This window comes from Dendropsophus ebraccatus, chromosome 2, assembly GCF_027789765.1.
Source record: "Dendropsophus ebraccatus isolate aDenEbr1 chromosome 2, aDenEbr1.pat, whole genome shotgun sequence".
Classification (NCBI taxonomy): domain Eukaryota; kingdom Metazoa; phylum Chordata; class Amphibia; order Anura; family Hylidae; genus Dendropsophus; species Dendropsophus ebraccatus.
Genome location: NC_091455.1, coordinates 214,050,830 through 214,073,944, shown reverse-complemented (window position 1 = coordinate 214,073,944; position 23,115 = coordinate 214,050,830). Strand labels below are relative to the sequence as shown.

At 46.5% G+C, this 23,115-nt stretch overlaps 1 protein-coding gene across 5 annotated transcripts in view; it reads left to right on the top strand.

The window, feature by feature from the left end:
• The window catches only part of CDK14 (cyclin dependent kinase 14), a 312,138-nt gene that overhangs the window by 65,689 nt on the left and 223,334 nt on the right, over positions 1-23,115 (top strand). For 3 of the 5 annotated variants that reach the window (XM_069959458.1, XM_069959457.1, XM_069959460.1), the window contains one exon: positions 15,992-16,237. The exons of 1 other annotated variant lie outside the window; for it this stretch is intronic. In XM_069959458.1, the coding sequence (XP_069815559.1) occupies positions 15,992-16,237 (246 nt within the window). The remainder of the gene's footprint in view (positions 1-15,991; positions 16,238-23,115) is intronic. One more of the 5 variants, XM_069959459.1, reaches the window with a different exon arrangement.

Genomic DNA, 23,115 nt, shown 5'->3' with positions numbered 1-23,115 from the left:
TAGATGGATAATCCCAGTGCATGGTATATAGATGGATAACCCCAGTGCATGGTGTATAGATGGATAATCCCAGTGCTTGGTATATAGATGGATAACCCCAGTGCATGGTGTATAGATGGATAATCCCAGTGCATGGTATATAGATGGATAATCCCAGTGCATGGTATATAGATGAATAATCTCAGTGCATGGTATATAGATGAAGAACTCCAGTGCATGGTGTATAGATGGATAACCCCAGTGCATGGTATATAGATGAAGAGGATTCAGATACAGGAGTGAGGATCACTATCCTTTCTGCCAGCCCTGTATATATGTGACCTGTCCGGCAGCTCATCCCCGGGAGTCATGGCTTCTGCTTAGTGTCGGCCATATACGTCACAGTCTGCACCTTCACATTGTGCGGAAATAATGCGCCGTCCCAGATGGAAAAACACTGCATATTGTATGTGCAGCCATCTGGTACATGATTTCTCTACAGTATGTATGTGCTGGGGATGAGACAAAGGAACCGTGCATGATATATATACACACACAATTATCCTATATACATGTATGTGTGCTGGGGATGAGACAAATGAACCGTGCATTATATATATATATATATATATATATATATATATATACTCAAAATTATCCTATATACATGTATGCTTCCAGTATGTACATAGGTGGGTGCAGATTATTACTTTAGACAAATACCCTAAAGGGGCACTCCAGAGACTTTTTTTTTTAATTACCTGATGTCAGAAAGTTATATAGATTTGTAAATTACTTCTACTTAAAGCGACTCTGTACCCACGATCTGACCCCCCCCCCCCCCCAAACCCCTTGTACCTTCGCATAGCTGCTTCTAATCCAAGATCTGTCCTGGGGTCCGTTCAGCAGGTGATGCAGTTATTGTCATAAAAACAACTTTTAAATTGGCAGCTCTGTGCCCAACGGGCGTGACCTAGATTGTGTATGCATTAGGCTGGCACACCCTCTCCGTCCCTCCTCCCCACCCTCCTCATCATTAGGAATGCTCCAGGCAGATTGTCTCCTATTCCTCAGCTGTGTAAATACTGAACATGGGCTGGATCCTTAAGGCACCTGTGCAATGTTCAGCATGAAGAAAATGTTCCAGTGGCATTCCTAATGATAAAGAGGGTGGGGAGGAGGGAAGGAGGGGTGGTGCAAAGTTAGGGCACAGATACTCCCGGCTGCCAGTTTAAAAGTTGTTTTTTAGGACACTAACTGCATCACCTGCCAAACGGACCCCTGGACAGATCTTGGATTAAAAGCAGCTATCCGAAGGTACAAGTGGTTTGAAGGGGGTCAGATTGTGGGTACAGAGTCGCTTTAAAAATCTCCAGTCTTCCAGTATTTATGAGCTGCTTTATGAGCTGCTGTATGTCCTGCAGGAAGTGGTGTACTCTTTCCAGTCTGACACAGTGCTCTCTGCTGCCACCTCTGTCCATGTCAGGAACTGTCCAGAGCAGCAGCAAATCCCCATAGAAAACCTCTCCTGCTCTGGACAGTTCCTGACATGGACAGAGGTGGCAGCAGAGAGCACTGTGTCAGACTGGAGAGAATACACCACTTCCTGCAGGACATACAGCAGCTGATAAGTACTGGAAGACTGGAGATTTTTAAGTACAAGTAATTTGCATTGTTGTCATGCTCCCTGCTAGTGGTTTAGCAGATAAGTTACGAGCGGCCTGTATATCCCAGTGTCCCTGTAATAAATGGAGATGTTATTGGGATGTGATCTGCCGCGGCCTCGTGTATAATAGTGCAGTCGCTGGGAGCGGGGTCTGCAATGTCCGCCCTGTCTTCTGTCTGTAGGATAATAGTGAGGCGCGCGGATGGTTGATGATGCAGGAGCAGCCACTCTGCAGAGATGAAATCATTCAGTAAGTGCAATGTATTAGATTAAGTGCATCTTGGCCGCATTTCTGCAGCATCACTCCGCCATTGCTGCTGCCAGGAGAGGCTTTATACTCTATGACTTTCAGAGTTTTTATGGTTTCTGCTGAGTGACGGTGAGGATGTAACCGGCCCGGAACGACTAACAAAGTCATAAAGGAAACAACTGCAGAAAGTATAAAAATCCAGGGAGGGCAGATAGTTTATAATGACCCAGCGCTGGGCAGGGAGACTTTATACGGACACGGCCCACGACCCACATTGCAGACATTTATATTAGGGATCAGCCAACTTTTCAAAAGTTTGGTTCTGCAGGTTCACTGACTGTTAATGTAAAGGTCGGATTCATATGAACAGAACCTTAAAGGGACAGTATCATCAGAAATTGACTAATTGTATAAATAATGTTTTTACGTTAAACAGATTTTGTAAGAATTTTTGGTGACATTTTCCTGATTTTCCATATTTCTCTCTATATTATATAATAATCCTGATATCTTGCAGTTCTCATTCTCACCACTGGGGCTAAAACGAAGCTGAGACTTCCTGTTGTGTCTGTGGTGATAAGAGGAGGCTGCAGTAAAGTGATCTGTACAGCATTGCAGCGTCATGTTAAACCAGTAAATAGAGGAGATAATAGCAGCTCCCTGTGGAATGACCTCTTCACAGGTCACAGAGCGCGCTCAGTAATGTCTCACATTCATCTCAAGGGGACAGAGTCTGTCTATTGTCATCTATGTCCATGAGTCTTGCTGTAAAGCATGTCACTTAATGCTGTTAAGAACAGCGCAGGCAAGACGGCTGCCATCATAACAATGTACAATAAGATAAATAAAAATTACAGTCAGAAAATAGAAACAGATTAGAATAAAAGAACAAGTTTTAGTCTCTGATGCCGATCAGTAAAAGAACGTTTAGGTGACACTTTCCCTTTAAATTAAGCGGACTAAGGCCCCCTTCACACGTCCGTGTCAGTTTTTACTGTCAGGAAATCCTGATCAGGAGACCTTAAATGTCATCAGGATAGTATCAGGATTTCCTGACAGTAATCCGTTTTTACCATCAGGAAACCATCAGGAAAAACCTTCAGGATTTCCTGATGAGATAATATTGTCTAGTATGCCAACATAAATCAGGCTGCAGAACTACAACTCCCATCATGGCCTACCAGCAGAGCCATGATGGGAGTTGTACTTCTGCAACCTGGATGGCCACAGGCTGCAGAACTACAACTCCCATCATGGCCTGCCAGCAGAGCCATGATGGGAGTTGTACTTCTGCAACCTGGATGGCCACAGGCTGCAGAACTACAACTCCCATCATGGCCTGCCAGCAGAGCCATGATGGGAGTTGTACTTCTGCAACCTGGATGGCCACAGGCTGCAGAACTACAACACCCATCATGGCCTGCCAGCAGAGCCATGATGGGAGTTGTACTTCTGCAACCTGGATGGCCACAGGCTGCAGAACTACAACTCCCATCATGGCCTGCCAGCAGAGCATGGTGGGAGTAGTAGCCCTAATCTCACCTGTCCCGGATCCTGCTCTGTCGGGGCCGCGAGGTTGGGGTCCGGGTCAGAGTGCAGTGCTGAGGTCCGGGCGGCGGTCGGAGGTGCGGAGCATCCGGCGGGCGGCCTGGTGGTGAGTTCCCGGGGGGGGGGGGGGGGGGGGGAGGGTCAGATGCGGCGGCGGGGGCGGCGGCGGCGGCGGGGGCGGGGGCGGCGGCGGGGGCGGCGGCGGGGGCGCGGCGGAGGTACTGGAGCATCCGGCGGCCGGCCCGGTGGTGAGTTTCCAGGGGTGTGGGGGGGAGGGGAGGGGGGGCCGGGGGGGGTTGAGAGGGTCAGATGCGGCGGCGGCGGCGGGGGGGATCTGTAGTGCCGGGCAGCGTGTGCGGTGCGGTGCGGGGGGGATGGGGGTGTGCGGGTGATCGGACGGCGGCCGGGGCTGGCTCTCTACCAGTCCGGAATCGCGGGCACTTTCCTGATATACATCAGGAAAATGCCCGTGATTCCGGCGCTCCCATAGACTTCTATGGGGGCGTCCGTGCCGGATTTCCGGACGAAAATAGGACAGGATCTAAAAAATCCGGTCCTATTTTCCGGAACGGACACCCTTCCGGAAAAATCCGGAAGGGTGTCCGTGTCTAATGTTAGTCTATGAGTCCGGAAATCCGTCCGGATTTCCTGATAGGAAATCCGGACAGATTTTCCGGACGTGTGAAGGGGGCCTAAACCGGTGAAATGATTGCAGGTATTTAGCTGTTTTAGTGCAGTTCAAACATTTGCTAATCAATACTTACCTGTCCGCACTCCCCCGGTGTCCTCCCTCTGGGGTGTTTGATGTTCCCGCAGCCACTAAACTCCCATCCAGCCAACAACTGACTGAGACAGGACAAGACCATGGACAGTGATTGGCTGAGAGGGCTGTCACTCTCGTCTAGGGCCAATACAGTGTGGCGACTATAGACTCCTTAAACCATGTTTGAATAGATGAAAGTCCTTAGTGCGCTCACACAAAGAGAGACCCCTGTCCATCATGGTTATATATCACCTGAGGGCAATTGTCTTAGACTAATTATATTATTACCTTACACTAATTTTATTCTCAGCTCTGAAGCTTACCAGGAGACAATGCTCTATGTTATGTATAATCTCACTGTGTGGTTACAGAGGTTTCGGTGCTGTGTGAGGGGAGAACCGACCGTACAATGCGAGCACCCCCAGGATTCTCTGCTACTGAATGTGGACGCATGTGGGATGAGGACTTGTCTGGTTCCGTGCGCGCTCAGGAATGGCTGTCAATCTATACCAAGCCGTGTATGTGAGCACAAAGGACGGGGACTTCCTGTGTGTGGACTTTTTTTTTTATAGAGAAAAGACCAAATATCAGTATGGAGCATGGGGCGCAGTGTGACAGGAAGGGAGACACCTAGTGGCCGCATGGAGCGCAGTGTGACAGGGAGGGAGACACCTAGTGGCCGCATGGAGCAGTGTGACAGGAAGGGAGACACCTAGTGGCCGCATGGAGCGCAGTGTGACAGGAAGGGTGACACCTAGTGGCCGCATGGAGCGCAGTGTGACAGGAAGGGAGACAGGTAGTGGCCGCATGGAGCAGTGTGACAGGAAGGGAGACACCTAGTGGCCGCATGGAGCGCAGTGTGACAGGAAGGGACACACCTAGTGGCCGCATGGAGCGCAGTGTGACAGGAAGGGAGACACCTAGTGGCCGCATGGAGCAGTGTGACAGGAAGGGAGACACCTAGTGAACGCATGGAGCAGTGTGACAGGAAGGGAGACACCTAGTGAACGCATGGAGCGCAGTGTGACAGGAAGGGAGACACCTAGTGGCCGCATGGAGCGCAGTGTGACAGGCAGACACCTAGTGGCCGCATGGAGCGCAGTGTGACAGGAAGGGAGACACCTAGTGGCCGCATGGAGCAGTGTGACAGGAAGGGAGACACCTAGTGGCCACATGTAGCAGTGTGACAGGAAGGGAGACACCTAGTGGCCGCCTGGAGCGCAGTGTGACAGGAAGGGAGACACCTAGTGGCCGCATGGAGCGCAGTGTGACAGGAAGGGAGACACCTAGTGGCCGCATGGAGCCCAGTGTGACAGGAAGGGAGACACCTAGTGGCCGCATGGAGCGCAGTGTGACAGGAAGGGAGACACCTAGTGGCCGCATGGAGCAGTGTGACAGGAAGGGAGACACCTAGTGGCCGCATGGAGCCCAGTGTGACAGGAAGGAAGACACCTAGTGGCCGCATGGAGCCCAGTGTGACAGGAAGGAAGACACCTAGTGGCCGCATGGAGCGCAGTGTGACAGGAAGGGAGACACCTAGTGGCCGCATGGAGCAGTGTGACAGGAAGGGAGACACCTAGTGGCCGCATGGAGCAGTGTAACAGGAAGGGAGACACCTAGTGGCCGCATGGAGCAGTGTGACAGGAAGGGAGACACCTAGTGGCCGCATGTAGCAGTGTGACAGGAAGGGAGACACCTAGTGGCCACATGGAGCAGTGTGACAGGAAGGGAGACAGGTAGTGGCCGCATGGAGCAGTGTGACAGGAAGGGTGACACCTAGTGGCAGCATGGAGCAGTGTGACAGGAAGGGAGACACCTAGTGGCCGCATGGAGCGCAGTGTGACAGGGAGGGAGACACCTAGTGGCCGCATGGAGCAGTGTGACAGGAAGGGAGACACCTAGTGGCCGCATGGAGCGCAGTGTGACAGGAAGGGTGACACCTAGTGGCCGCATGGAGCAGTGTTACAGGAAGGGAGACACCTAGTGGCCGCATGGAGCGCAGTGTGACAGGAAGGGTGACAGGTAGTGGCCGCATGGAGCAGTGTGACAGGAAGGGTGACACCTAGTGGCCGCCTGGAGCGCAGTGTGACAGGAAGGGAGACACCTAGTGGCCGCATGGAGCGCAGTGTGACAGGAAGAGAGACACCTAGTGGCCGCATGGAGTGCAGTGTGACAGGAAGGGAGACACCTAGTGAACGCATGGAGCGCAGTGTGACAGGAAGGGAGACACCTAGTGGCCGCATGGAGCGCAGTGTGACAGGCAGACACCTAGTGGCCGCATGGAGCGCAGTGTGACAGGAAGGGAGACACCTAGTGGCCGCATGGAGCAGTGTGACAGGAAGGGAGACACCTAGTGGCCACATGTAGCAGTGTGACAGGAAGGGTGACACCTAGTGGCCGCATGGAGCGCAGTGTGACAGGAAGGGAGACACCTAGTGGCCGCATGGAGCCCAGTGTGACAGGAAGGGAGACACCTAGTGGCCGCATGGAGCGCAGTGTGACAGGAAGGGAGACACCTAGTGGCCGCATGGAGCAGTGTGACAGGAAGGGAGACACCTAGTGGCCGCATGGAGCCCAGTGTGACAGGAAGGGAGACACCTAGTGGCCGCATGGAGCCCAGTGTGACAGGAAGGGAGACACCTAGTGGCCGCATGGAGCCCAGTGTAACAGGAAGGGAGACACCTAGTGGCCGCATGGAGCAGTGTGACAGGAAGGGAGACACCTAGTGGCCGCATGGAGCAGTGTGACAGGAAGGGAGACACCTAGTGGCCGGATGTATAACACTGATTAAACATAGAAAACCTACAGAAATAATGGAGCGTATACTCCAGAACTGCTTGTAATCACAACCCCTGTAAATTTATTTAAAAAAAAATAAATTGTGAGGCTTCCTATCTGGGTCATCGGTAACGATACATTTTTTTTTTTATTTATTTCCAGTGAGTAAATCCTAGAAAATTGGAAAAGGCAAAAACATGATCTTATAGTAGAGAAGTTGTGATCTTTCTCTCCAGAGCCGGAACGTGTTTCTTGGTGATTTCTTGATCTTCTAATAACAGACGTGTCGCTCTCGCGGTTTACTAGAATCCGTCCTGCTTTGTTCCTCCATAGTTTTACAGCTCTAATATGAAACCTCTGCCCCACATACAATATATTGCCTGATTCTCTGCTTTTTGGGGCAAATTTACTTCTATATAAATATATGAAGTCTTCCAGTACTTATCAACTGCTGTATGTCTTGCAGGAAGTGGTGTATTCTCTCCAGTCTGACACAGTGCTCTCTGCTGCCACCTCAGCAACAGAGCAACAGCAAATCCCCATAGAAAACCTCTCCGGCTCTGGACAGTTCCTGACATGGACAAAGGTGGCAGCAGAGAGCACTGTGTCAGACTGGAGAGAATACACCACTTCCTGCAAGACACACAGAAGCTGCTAAGTACTGGAAGACTAGAGATTTTTATATAGAAGTAAATTACAAATCTATATAACTTTCTGACATTTTGTTTAAATTCTTATTCTTTTGAATCAATTGAAGTTCCCCTTTAAGTCACTAGTTTTTATTCTATTATATATCTGGAGCATCCCTGAACCATTAAAAGACCATATGGTGTGAGGTACAGGACGGCCTGGTTTGGGAGTAGTAGTTGGCAGGTGTGTCCGTTGCAGCTGGTTGATACAAGATGGTGGTGGTGAGATCCGGCTATGTGTCTCTTTGTATAAGCTGAATGCAGTTATTAATCTCCACAGCCGGCAGCTACTATTATATCACTTTTTTAGTGATTATTAAAGGTGTCAGTAGTTCCGGAACGTTCTGTCCGTGTGGCTCATAAATGTTGTATTTGTCTTAAAACATTTCATAATGTTGTGATATTTCATAATCTATTCTACTTGTTACTGTTCTTATTGTTGTTGCCTCTTTGGCACCTGTGTGCAGTGTTTTCAGCCCAAACACAAGGTAGGCCGCCACGTTTCTCCAGCAGGTCACCAGGCTGCTCAATACTTAAAGGGAAGGTGGCAGCAGAAAATGAACTGTTTTTGTGAATTTTTTTTTTTTTTGTCACAGATAGATTATGATGATGATTATTATTATTATTATTATTATTATTATTATTATTATTATTATTATTATTGATAATCTTGCTGCATTGATTCTTTCCACTAAGCCTAATAATAATCCGACACCTCATGTTCTGTAAAGAAAACATTCTTCCCTTGATAATCCCAGGGAGGATTACAGTGAGAGATGACGTGCGTGTGTGTGTGTGTGGGTATATGTATATATATATATATATATATATAATATGAGATGGGGTCAGGCCATTCACAGCTCCCCCTCTCTCTTGCCCTACACAATGACTTCTGGGCAGGTCACACAGCATGTCCAGAAAAATGTCCCATAGGATTTAATAGGAACCTCTTAGGCTCCGTTTACATGAAATAAAACTGTCAGAATTCTGCAGCAGAATCCCGCCAGCCTCTGTGTCATAATGGCATCCTCTCTCCTCGCTAAAGAATAAACATGTCCCTGGCGCGCCTCCTCTGTCCGTGCTGAAGACTGTACATGTTTATTCTACAGCGTGGAGAGAGGAGGCGCGCCAGGGACAAGTTCATTCTTCAGCGCAGAGAGAGGAGGCGCGCGAGCCTCCCATACACTGCCATTATGACACAGAGTCTGGCGGGATTCCACGACGGAGAATTCCGCCAGTTTTGCTTCATGTGAACTGAGCCTTATTGTCTTCATCTGTGTAGCTTCTATAAAGCATATCTGTAAGTGCTGATAATAGAGCAGAAAAGAAGCTCCGGCAAGATGGCCGCCTCCATAATAATGTCCCAAAAAAATTTGCAATCAGAGAATAAAAATAGATTGGAAAAAAATGAGGGTATTTTAGCATACGGATCCAATAAAATAAAAAAATCTAGGCAATACATTACCTTTTAATCTTTTAAAGTGATATGCATGTACTGTATGCCATCATTAACCCCTAATGCAGACACAGGTCAAAGTTCAAACTACCAGAGGGGGCAGCTTTTGTACTTTGCTATTAGTCCTAATTATATACTGACAGTTCTGGACCTAACATAAGCCTCCAGAGTGGCCAAAACTTCTTGACTATAAGGGCACAACTAATAAGTAGCTGCTAGATAATATAATATTATAGACCTGTTGTGCTATTATGGTTAACAAATTTCTAAAGGTAGAAATATGGTAATTATATGCTTAGAGGGGAACTCCTGTGAAAACACTTCTTTCAAATGGTATATAGATTTGTAATTTACTTCTATTTAAAAATCTCCAGTCTTCCAGTACTTATCAGGTGCTGTATGTCCTGCAGGAAGCGGTGTATTCTCTCCAGTCTGACACAGTGCTCTCTGCTGCCACCTCTGTCCATGTCAGGAACTGTCCAGAGCAGGAGAGGTTTTCTATGGGGATTTGCTGCTGCTCTGGACAGTTCCTGGCATGGACAGAGGTGGCAGCAGAGAGCACTGTGTCAGACTGGAAAGAATACACCACTTCCTGCAAGACATACAGCAGCTGATAAGTAAAAAGAACTAATCTACAAATCTATAAAACTTCCTGACAAAAGTTGATTTCAAAGAAAAAAAAAAAAGCCAGAGTACCCCTTTAGGGAACTTATAATTATAAAAAAAAGCCTGAAAAAATACAACAAACCAATTTTGTATGAATAAGTCAATAAATAGTAAAAATGATATGCCTATTAGGTGTCCTCACATTTCTATTGAAAATTGAAAAAAAAGTTGCACCATCTATGTAGTTGAGCATAATTTTTTTTAACCTATTCGTATAACTTAAACAGTCGCTTATTTTGTACCTGAAAACGTCTCCAATAAGCCAAGAAAAGCGAACACATTTTGTATGTAAAATATGATAATAATCAGACCATATGCTAATTTAGCCCCTGATGATCCTATATTTGGGTGGGTGAAATGCGTCGGGACTGGCTGATCTCTCTGTATAGGAAAGAGAGCTTGTATGTGTTTTTTTTACATGTAGCTTTGTGTGATATAGAATATCACACTTTAAATATAGTCAAGTGAGCAATAATACTATCGTAGCTGAAATCTTAAAGAGGCCAGCAGAGTCTGAATGTAGCCATGTATGTGACCGGTGTATAAGACAGGGATGGCGAACCTTCAGGCCTCCACCTGTTTCAAAACTACAATTTCCATCATGCCTGGATAGTCAAAACATGATGGTAATTGTAGTTTTGCATCAGCTGGAGGGCCGAAGGTTCCCCGTTCCTGGTATAAGATGTTCTTTAAGTGCAGATTGATAAAATCTGTAGAATAATGTTGAAATTCAGTGTACTTGAGTCAGTCGTCCAGGTATCTTTGCCCTTTTTGCAGCAGTTAGCAGTGCACTTTGTGGCACAGCGGTTGCTATAGTCGGCTGATAACTCCCCGGCCTCAGGATGTGATTTTTCGCCTGTCAGGAGTCATTATTACATAAGCCCGGCTACATGCGCTTTATTAACATATTCTAATTTTGTTGAAATGTTTGCTCACCACTTAATACATTGACTAATGCGGCCATCTGTTTCAGAAATGTCTATTTAGAAGATGACTTAAAGGATTAGCCGTGATATTCTCAAACTTCCACATTCATTATCTCCACTTACTTCCTGCTATATTGGTTCTGAAACTCAATTCCTTCCTGTCATGAAGGATGAGGAGCTGTGCTGCCTGGAAACCTGTTAACCTTGGGTCCCTGCCTGACGGGGGTTGTGCCCTGAAGAAGTAAACTTGGGAAAATCTCATGTGTATCACCTTCATATGTGGGAAGGAGATCACTTCCTGGTTTCCTGTGTAAACTTTGACCGTGCTGTTGCCATGCAACCGTGCACACACTTTCCAATAGTCCAGGAAGTACTGGCAGTTGGTCTCCACTGAGCATGGAAACAATGGTGGAGACCAACTGCCAGTACTTCCTGGAGATTGAAGTTGAATGGAACATCCCTGACTCACCTTAGTGGGTCATAACCAAGGGCAACGGGTTCACAAAACAATGGGGGCACATGGGGATTAGTAAGTCTGTATCATACAGATTTCTTTCCAGAAATGCTTGCACATTTGAAATATGTATCTATTTATGCTAATGGGGCACCCCCTTTCTGGACTTGGTAGAACTTGGTTGACACAGGGATATTTTAGAGGGTACCAGCCATGATGCTGCACTGGTTCCATACACAAGCCCTATTTTAATGAAATACCATCATATTTTGACTGAATAATACCGCCATACTGTTACCAAGTTATACCCACACAGCAGGACCACACGTTACCACTGCATAGTGATTGAATGAAATACCACAATACTGTTAGTAAATAATACCGCCATACTGTTACCAAGTAATTCCTCAGTGCCAGGACCACACATTACTATTGCATAGTGATTGAATAATACCACCATACTGTTACTGAATCATACCATCACAGTGTTACCAAATTATACCTACACAGCAGGACCCCACATTACCACTGCATAGTAACTGAATCATTCTGAGTAAAAAAAAAAAAAGCACTATACAAGGAACAAGACCAATGTGGAGACCATATGGTAGTTATGCAGACCATATTAGGGACTACGGTGCAGTTATATCCAGTGACTACACGGGGGATGTCTTCTCTGTGTGCGGTTTGACTTCTCTTTTAATTCTCCATCTGATCCCTACTGCTATGAAGACGTCTTTCATCCGCGACGGTTTGTGCCTCTGTGCTCCCTAACGGCTCCTACACAGTGAAGGCCCCCACACAGTTAGCGGACTGTCTTGCGTCTCTACTATATGAAGTGACCATTTTTCTTGTATTCTTTAATTTACTTCCTTCTGTGTCGTCATAGATCATCATATTGAACTCTTTTATTCCCAACCATTCGTTTCACCTAACATTTGCTGTTGGGGTAGTTGAGGCACCCCTGTGTAGGTGAGATAGTCTGCAGGTGCAGTATGTATGGTAACCTTGACAGGTGTCTAAGGGGTTACTGGTCAGGTCTCCAGCAGAGTTGCTGAACTGTTCAGGTTTGACAACATTCTCTGAATCTGAACGCTCAGCATTTGACTCTGGGCGGCTGGAGAAGTTGGATGCCGCCCTAGGGAGTCCTGTTTGGTTCCAGCCATTTGCTGTATCCATGTTTTTCAGGACTCCCTAGAGCTGCATCCAACTTCTGCAGCCACCCGGAGCCAAATGCCGAGCGTTCAGGTTCAGAGAATGTTACAGAACCCGAATAGTTCAGCAACTCTGCTTACAAGTCTTGATGTGATGGTTCCACTGCTCTTCCAAATCGTGATTCTAAAAGTGATAAACATGCCAGGTCCCCTTTAAGAAGTCCTCGGGATTGTAGGGGTGTCATTTCTTGGATCCTTAGGCTTTGTCAGCCTCGGTTATAACTTTGGTTGGTTGCTCCCCATGATAGATCGAGGCCGCATAACCTTCAGGTAATCACTGCAAACAAAGCCGAACGTTGGCTCCGAGCGCCACGACTGTAATATAGAGTCAGCGTAATCCTCCCTGAGTGAGCGCTTCTACACAGGGACCGCGGCGGGTTATAGAAGACGCTCCCATCTCCGCTCAGTGTTATTATTATGCCTCATGTCCCGGGGTAGTCGCTCCGTTCCGGATGATTATTGATTCCTGTTAGTACTGGATGGTTGTACCGGCAAACCATAAACTCTGATGAGAGGAAGAGCGGGTCTACTCCCCATCCTGCCCCCTCTATGTACTCCCTGAGTGCCTGCACAGTTGTCCCATGTGCAGCTCTGGCGCAGCAGGTACACATCAGCAGGTTCCTATGTACAAGTAGTTTCCCTTTTAGTTCACGCTACGTTTTTGCTACTTGTTTTTTTTTTTTTTTTTTATCCGTGTTGTACAAAAAACGGGTGCATTTGTGTGCATCTGTTTTGATCCGTTTTTCCATTGACTTCCATCAAAACTCATCCGTTTTTGTGTATGCTTAAAAAAGAAATGGCTGCATTTTGATCCGTTTGTGATGTTTTTTTTTTTTTTATTACGGAAGTCAATGCAAAAACTGATGCACACAAATGCATTAGTTTCTTTAATCCGTTTTTCATCTTTATTTGCGGTAAAACGATAAAAATAGAAAAAAAAAATCCTTTATCACTTGTTTAAGCTGGTGAGCGACTTCCCCTGTAATAAGCACAGGTCGGGTAGTTGCCCGTGTTTAGATAAGCAATACATACTGAGGAAGAAAGACCAGGAAAAGAGGAAAGGTTTTCTTCCAGCGCTCCAAACAAAAAACAAACGATTGAAAGAAGTCCTTTATTTAAAAAAGTTTTACTCCCTAAGGGAGAACCGCACCAACACGTTTCGCACTCTCTTAAAGCGACTCTGTACCCACAATCTGACCCCCCCCCAAACCACTTGTACCTTCTGATAGCTGCTTCTAATCCAAGATCTGTCCTGGGGTCCGTTCGGCAGGTGATGCAGTTATTGTCCTAAAAAACAACCTTTAAACTTGCAGCCCCGTGCCCAACTGGCGTGGCTTGGAGTATCTGTGCCCTAACTTTGCACCGCCCCTCTGTTCCAAAGCCCCCCCCCCCGCACTCTTCACCATTTTTCCTATTCCTATGCAGTAAAAACTACACAGGTGCCTTAATGATCCAGCACGGGGCTGCAAGTTTAAAAGTTTAAAAGTTTTTTTAGGACAATGACTGCATCACCTGACGAACGGACCCCAGGACAGATCTTGGATTAGAAGCAGCTATACGAAGGTACAAGTGGTTTGGGGGGGTCAGATTGTGGGTACAGAGTCGCTTTAATCATGGTATGCTCGGTACTACACACAACACACATTTAGGCTGGGTTCACACTATGTATATTTGAGGCTGTATTTGTGAGGCTGTATAGCAACCAAAACCAGGAGTGGATTGAAAACACAGAAAGGCTCTGTTCACATAATGTTGTAATTGAGTGGATGGCCATCATTTAATGGCAAATATTTGCTGTTATTTTAAAACAACAGCTGTGGTATTGAAATAATGGCAGTTATTTACCGTTATATGGCGGCCATCCACTCAATTTCAACATTGTGTGAACAGATCCTTTCTGTGTTTTCAATCCACTCCTGGTTTTGGTTGCTATGAGGACCTGACATGAGGACCAAATACTGCCTGAAATATACATAGTGTGAACCCAGCCCCCGGCTATGTTCATACAACGTGAACAACCGGCCGTTCCATGACCCCGGCCGAGCCACGGAATGGCCTGTCTCTGCCTGGATCATCCCGGCCGGTACTTAAGTACCAGCCGGATGATCTATCCGGCCGCAGAGCTCTGATGCGGGCCCATCAGCACGCGCCTGCATCAGAGCTTCCCATAGCACACAGTGAAGCTTGCGTCCAGAGCCGCTCGCTTCACTGTGCGAACTGACAGGGTTTCCTACGGCCGCATTTATTGAATTGCGGCCACAGAAATGTCAGTTATTTGCCGCCCCGCACGGGATCCCGGCCAGAGCGTGTACGATATGTATACGCTTCGGCCGGGATCCCATTGAAAATAAGGCAGTAGTTTTACATAGTGTGAACATAGCCTTAAAGAAGCAGTTCACCCCAAAAAATTTTTGGCCCGTCCGGTAGTCGCTGGCATGTATACTCACGGAAGATGATGTCCCGTGGCGTAGCTCCATTCCCGTCCCGCGGTGCAGTTCAAATCTGGCGCGCGCTCACTTCTGCCGGTGCTGTGACTCCTCTTCTCTCCCTTGTAATTTGAATGCTGGAAGTCACGCGCTTCCACAGAGAATGCATGGAAGTGAGTGACTTCCGGCCTATAATGACAGCTCAGAGAAGAGGACTCACAGCGCCGGCGGAAGTGACCGGAACGGAGCTACGCCGTTGGACATCGATCATCTTCCGTGAGTATACATGCCAGCGGCTACCGGGGAGGCCAAAAATTTTTGGGGGTGAACTGCTTCTTTAAAAGAACACTCCCACCTACCCATCATTGGATCACATGTCAGAACATGCAGGTGCATGGCATGATGGGTAGGTGGGAGTGTTCTTTTAAATGTGTGTTGCGTGTAGCACCGAGCATACCATGATTAAGCACTAAGAGTGCGAAACACGGTGTGATTCTCTCATAGGGAAATTTAAAGGACTGTTTTTAATCGTTAATTTTTTTGTTTGGAGTGCTGGAAGAAAACCTTTCCTCTTTTCCTTGACTTGCATTGTTGGACAACAGCGTCTGGCCCATGCTTGGAAATCCGTGCACCCTCCCTTTCTGAACTTCAGGCCCATAGGATAGAAAAAAAACTGCATGAGGTGGGCCGTTTACACACGGGGAAGATAGACTCCCCAATGGACAATCATAGCAGAAGGCTGAGAAGTCATTGAAGAGTTGCAAAAATAGCAATTCCCAAGTCTACAGCCCTTACCGTATAATGTATTGGTGACCATAGATGACCCAGACTAGGAGCGTGTGTACAGGGCGTTACGTAAGCGCTGGGAGCCTCCCCTTGCAGGCTGCAGCAGAGAGATGGCGCTTGTATTAGGTGACGGTCGATGATTCTGTTTGGGTTACACCGGGCAGATCCAGTGTCTCGTGTTTCTGTAACTCGGGGATTGATTACTCCGGCCATTGTTGAGTCCTCCACAAACAATGCATCATCCTGAAAGGAGCATGTTCACAGTATTGAACAAAAGCAATGCTCCTCTCCGGCCCGCAGGATACAATGTACGTCTGCTTATTGTTTAGCCCGGAATCTTTCTCGACCTGTTGTCTACATTAAGCTCTCTGCTTGTCCTCTCCCCCGTAGATATGTGTCACCAAGATGTCTACACGGAACTGCCAGGGAATGGACTCTGTGATCAAACCACTGGACACCATTCCTGAAGACAAGAAAGTCCGCGTTCAGAGGACTCAGAGCAGCTTTGACCCCTTCGAAAAGTCTGCAAACCAGGTGAAGAGGGTGCACTCTGAAAACAATGCATGCATTAACTTTAAGAGTGCCTCCGTGGGGAAGGAGTCTCCCAAAGTCAGACGTCATTCAAGCCCTAGCTCGGTAAGAGTGCACTGTGTTGATGCCTGGTGTGATCAGGAAGACTGATTTAGTTTGGAATAAGAGTATCCGGTGTTGGGGGATGGGATCATAGGTAATACACCGCCATACTTTCCTGCATAGCAACTAGAAATATTTACTGCAATAGATATATAGTATGGTATACATGGAGCCGATTCTCAACTGAGAGCAGCTCCTAGTGTGGGGGATCACCATTTACCAAGGGTTTACCAAGGTTTCCTGGCAGCTGGAAGGGATGGCATTCTTGTATGGATGCAGGAAAAAAATTCTATACTGAGTTGTCCATCGTTTTTACCCTGAAGAACAGCCCAGAGTGTGTTAGACCCCCATTGTGGTCAATGCATTAATATTAGTACATAGGAAGCCCCTGCTATTCCACGTTACTGTGCCAGGACATCAAAGTACGACCATGTTCACACTACTGTTCAAGGATTCTGTTCGCTTCCGATGACAGAGGGCATGGATTCTGCTGTCAAAATGACCGAATCCTGATGTGCAGTTTGGATCTGTTATCTGTCATAAGGTTGGTAGACGTTCCTGGGCACCCCACAATAGATCTCTCCAGAACATCTAAGAGCTATTGAGTAGAGTTGGAGGTGGTGATATTCAAGGTCTCTAAGGGAGGAAGTGGCCCCATGACAGATCTCTTCAGATGGCTGTGGTCACAAGACAAAGCTCCCCAGATCACCCAAGAACTTTAGGCAAATGTGGGAGATGGTAATTCCCGAGGCCTCCAAGGTGATTCTGACTCCAAGACAGATCTCTCCAGAACTTCCAAGAACTATCGGGGAGGTGGGAGGTGATTGTCCTTGAGTAGTGTTGAGCCAAACTTTTTGTATTCCACAACGTTCTCCAAATGCTCTGCATTTGGCTCACGGCACTGGGTTATGGCTGTATCCATGTTTTCCTGGTTGGCTGCATCCACTTTCTCCAGATACCGGGCGTTCGGGTTCGTAGAACATTGCCGAACCTGAACAATTCAGTAAATCTGCTCAACGCTATTCTTGAAGTCTTCAAGGTGGTGACCCCACAACAGATTGCTCCAGATCATCCTCTGGTATTGGGGAAGGGGTGATCCTTAAGGTTTACAAGGTTATGCTGGGCCTATGACAGATCTCTCCAGATCACCCGGAAGTTATCCGGAGGTGGGAGGTGATGATCGTCAAGGTCCCCAAGGTGGTGAATCCATGACAGATCTCCCCAGATCACCCATGGGCTATTGGGGAGATAATGATCCTCAAAGTCTCTAAGACCCTACGAAATGTGTCCCATATAATGTCGGTTATGTCAGTGGAAATAAAGCTTCTTAATGGTGATGACTAAACGAAACAATGAAGAGATGCCCATACACAGCAGTATATACAGACCGGCCTAGGATCTATAGGGGCTCTTTGGATGATGGTCAGTATATGTAGGGGTCTCTGATCTATCATGGACTGGTGCGGCCCTTCTTACTCCAGATGTTCGTTCCAAATTTAAACATAATATTCTGTTAAAAAAAAAGAGAACTTTTTTTCCCAGATCAAAACCATAAAGGCAGTAAAGTGGAATAAATCCCGGTATTTCTCTGGAGCTTAGATCAATGATTCCGTGATGCCTAATGATGCGGAATAGAACGGCCATCCAGCTGGTTATCTGTACTCGGGAGATGTAAAAAGCCTATAAACCTGCCCGCTGATCCCCAGGGACGCAGCTCATGATGGGATTGGAGTTTCACTTATTACATGAAAAAAATTAATCTAATGATTTTTAATGATCAGCAGTGGCGGCCATATTGGAGGCAGACGTCCCTTCTGTATTGTATGTATAGACCAGGCAGCAGTGGCCAATTGTATAAAGCCAATTACTGGGCCGAATGGTGGAGAAATGTCAGAGTAATATGTTCTCCGGGATAAGAAGGAATACGCCCCCCCCCCCCCCCCCCCCCCCCCCCATAGACCAGAGGGTGACCATATGGTACTGTGTCTGTGTGCCAATCCTGCCTGTTATTGATCATCAGCTAATGTTAATGAGATGACTCTGCCTGCTCTGTTTCAGTCTATACAGAAAAGTTGACAGGAGACTGTGGAAAATTTCATCTGCTTATGACATGTGTTTATTGCTGGATTATTAGATGCCAGATTAAAATAATTTTTCTTTTATTATTTTTGTAGAAATCTCTTTAATTAAAGGAGAAGTCTGGTGAACATTTTTATTAAAGTATTGTATTGCCCCCCCAAAAGTTATACAAATCCCCAATATACACTTATTATGGGAAATGCTTATAAAGTGTTTTTTCCCTGCACTTACTACTGTATCACGGCTTCACTTCCTGGATAACATGGTGATGTCACTTCCTGGATAACATGGTGATGTCACTTCCTGGATAACATGGTGATGTCACTTCCTGGATAACATGGTGATGTCACTTCCTGGATAACATGGTGATGTCACTTCCTGGATAACATGGTGATGTCACTTCCTGGATAACATGGTGATGTCACTTCCTGGATAACATGGTGATGTCACTTCCTGGATAACATGGTGATGTCACTTCCTGGATAACATGGGATGTCACAACCTGACTCCCAGAGCTGTGCGGGCTGTGGCTGCTGGAGAGGATGATGGCAGGGGGATGCTCAGTGTCCCTCCAGTGCCCTGTGGCCCTCATTGTCCCCCTGCCATCATCCTCTCCAGCAGTCACAGCCCGCACAGCTCTGGGAGTCAGGTCGTGACATCACCATGTTATCCATGAAGTGTCATCGCCATGTTACCCAGGAGGTGACATCACCATGTTACCCAGGAGGTGACATCACCATGTTACCCAGGAAGTGACATCACCATGTTACCCAGGAAGTGACATCACCATGTTACCCAGGAAGTGACATCACCATGTTACCCAGGAAGTGATATAGCCATGTTACCCAGGAAGTGACATCACCATGTTATCCAGGAAGTGACATCACCATGTTATCCAGGAAGTGACATCACCATGTTATCCAGGAAGTGAAGCCTTGATGCAGTAGTAAGTGCAGGAAAAAAAGCTCTTTATAAGCATTTCCCATAATAAGTGTATATTGGGGATTTGTATAACTTTTGGAAGGCAATACAATACTTTAATAAAAAATTTTGCCGGACTTCTCCTTTAAGGGCTGTCGGTTGTCAGGGAGACGGTGCCAAGTTGCAGCATTCTAGCCTTCTTCCTTTCCTTTCCTCCCTGCTTGGCTTTCTCCACTGAACCCTGTTTGTCCATCAGTGAAAGCAGGCAGGGTGGTGGAGGGAGGAGGCATGCATGCTGCAGCTCAGCCCCGCCTCCTTGACACTTGAGCTGTACACATGATTTACCTGGCAGATTCCCTTCCCCCAGTTCCCGCATTACCACCCTGCAGATTTTGGCGCACTCTATGTATTCGCTGAATGACCTTCTTCAACCTTTTTGTCGCATTTGAAAGTTTACTTTTCTAAGGTTTTCTGATTTCTGCTTTGTGAGGGAGGACACGTAGAGCCAGTATATTATATGCCGATACATCCACCGGGGCGGAGAGGCCGGAGCACAGCGGGGGGATAATATAATGCTGCTATTCCGGAGAATTGGGCAATTTCAGGATAATTTTCATACAATTTGGATCATTTAAAGGAAATTGGCAGAAACCGTGATTTAATTGTGTAATCTCCACATAGAAATTGCTGCTCATCAGCGGAGACTGAGGCAGGTAGGAAAATGCCGGGGCCATACTGGGTATTTATCATCCTCCTGTGTGGCCCTTACCCTCTCATAATGTAGTATAATGGGGTCCTTAAAGGGATTGGATTATCATGTCCAGTCGTGGGGGTCTGATACCCAGTACTCCCTGCTGATTAGCACACAGTGAAAGGAAGCGGATAGCGCCATACAGTGTGTAGTGGCCATACTGGGTTACTACAACTCACCTCTCATTCACTAGCGGCAGTCACCCAGCACAGCCGTTGCACAGACATGCTAAGGGTAGGCCATCAGTCTAAGAAAACCCCTCAAAGGATTATAATTTCTCATGTTGTAAATTAATTATTGCAAGCAAAATCTTTCACATCTCGACCACTGGAAGGCAGCACCTTATTAAAGGGGTACTTTCAAATCGACTGGTCTCAGAAAGTTGTATAGATTTGTAAATTGCTTCTATTTAAAAATTCTCCAGTCTTCCAGTACTTACCAGCTACTGTATGTCCTGTAGGAAGTGGTGTATTCTCTCCAGTCTGACACAGTGCTCTCTGCTGCCACCTCTGTCCATGTCAGGAACTGTCCAGAGCAGGAGAGGTTTTCTATGGGGATTTGCTGCTGCTCTGGACAGTTCCTGACATGGACAGAGGTGGCAGCAGAGAGCACAGTGTCAGGCTGGAGAGAATACACCACTTCCTGCAGGACATACAGCAGCTAATAAGTGTGGGAAGACTGAAGATTTTTAAATAGAAGCAATTTACAAGTCTGTATAACTTTCTGACATCGGTTGATTTGAAAGAAGAAGATTCTAGAGCAAAAACCTCTCTTTCTTCAGTAAATCTGTATCTGAGGAGCAGAAGTAGAGGAAGCCCCCGGGGTATACACATAAAGATATCACACTCGCTCCGAACACGTTTCCCAAACGCTGCAAAATGTATTTTACTGCTGTAGAGCTTCTTTCTGTGACGTCCCGGGGGATTCTGGGTACGGCATGTAAATAGGAAGTTGGATGCACCGACGTCAACTCTTATTAAAGGATCTGAGTAGAAGTACACGGTGCTGTCCACAATACAAGGATAGGGACGTTGCAGTTGTCACGCAAGTCTTAGGTTTCTTACTGCTGTGGGGGGTGGGGAGCGGTCTAGTGATCAGTGGGGGTCCCAGTAGTAGGAACCAATCTAAGGGTCCTATTACACTGAGCGATTTTTAACGATTAATGACTAACGATAAACAATCGCAAACGAGATTGTTTGTTTACCGTTAACCTGAAATCGTTTACCATATTACACAGAACGATAATCGTTAGTTACCATCGTTACAATGATCGTTTATTCCTTCCGATCCCAGAAAAGCAATGAACAATGTGCAATTACACTGAACGATTAGTGAAAAAAAGCGGAACTTGAGCGAACGAACGTGGAATTACAGTAAACGATTAACGATAATTTTAGGTTCAGATCTAAATAAACCATCAACAACATACGAACGATTTTTCGATCGTTGCCTGCCATTACACAGAACGTCCTGTGTGATAGGGCCCTAACATTATGATAAATATTCTATTATTTTAGTCTTTATACAGGCTTTAGCATTGCTTGAGAGAGGTAGAGGGATGATGTGGTGGATTCTCATCTTACACTGCCCAGTACTGCTGTATAATGTCCTCCATGCTGCTGATGCATCTGAGGGTGTGCTCGGAGATATACATTAGGATCACCTCATTTATTTGTATGCAGTGTATGCTAGTCTCATGCTTTTGAGGGAGTGCAATAGAGATATATACAGGAGCAGCTAGTCTCCACCCAGTAGCTAAGGGATAACTGATTATTACAAATAGGGAAAAATACCACATACAGGACGTTATGCCCATGCTTGTTTGGCATGGTCCTTGGCTCGTGGTGTGTGGTGGAGATTGCGCTCCATGGTTTTGTGTTTGTATTCTCTTTTTTTTTGCGCTTCTCTGAAAACAGCTCTACTCCTCCTTCTCAGCTGATTGAATTTCTACCACATCCGTCTCTTCCTTGTTAGTTCCCTCTTGCCACTTAACAGTTAGGGCCGTATTAGACAGCCTGCTACTTAGGAGCAAGCGACCGCCGACCTGTCAGATCAGCTCTCGCGTTTGCTTCTCATTCCTTGCTCGCTATCAGCGCTATTACATGCAACAACCGTGAGCGAGAGGGTACGTGAGAGGGGCTGCCCAAACGATTTTTAGGTCACTCAGAGCGACAGCCAGGAGGCTGTGTGCATGTCAGCTGATCGTTGCCTTTAAATATGAACTATTACACTAAGCGATTATCGTCCGGAACAGCCGGTAATCAGACAATAATCGTCTGGTGTAATACCATAGTACCATTAAAGGGGTTGTACACCAAAAAAAATTTTCTTTCAAATCAACTGCTGCCATAAAGTACCAGAAAGTTGTAATTTACTTCTATTAAAAAATCTCAAGCCTTCCAGTACTTATCAGCTGCTGTATGGCCAGCAGGAAGTTGTATTATTTCCAGTCTGGAGAGCAGGAGAGGTTTTCTATGGGGATTTTATGCTGCTCTGGACAGTTCCTGACATGGACAGAGGAGGCAACAGAGAGCAGTGTGTCAGACAGGAAAGAAAACACCACCTCCTGCAGGACACACAGCAGCTGATAAGTACTGGAAGACTTAAGATTTTCTTAATAGAAGTGAATTACAAATCTCTGGCACTTTATGGCACCAGTTGATTTGAAAAAAAATAAAAAATTTGAACAACCCCTTTATCCTCTATTTTGTTTAGGGGATTAAAGGGGTTGTCCAGCGAAAAATAAATTCTTTCAACTGGTGTCAAAAAGTTATATAGATTTGTAATTTACTTCTATTTAAAAATGTTAAGTCTTTCCATACTTATCAGCTGCTGTAAGTCCTGCAGCAAGTGTTGTTTTGTTTACATTCAGACAAAGCTCACTGCTGACATCTCTGGCCGAGACAGGAACTGTCCAGAGCAGCAGCAAATCCCTATAGAAAACCTCTCCTGCTCAGTGTGTGTGTCTGTTTCTGTGAGTGTGTGTGTGTGTATCTGTTTGTGTGTGGTCTAATCACGTCCTGGACCAGGTCCCAGACATCCTATATACTGTGTCAGTACCTCGCTGCTTGTTCTTGTCCGTGTCAGCTGGTGGGACGGGATTAGGGCGCACGGTCTGTGTCCTTCCCCA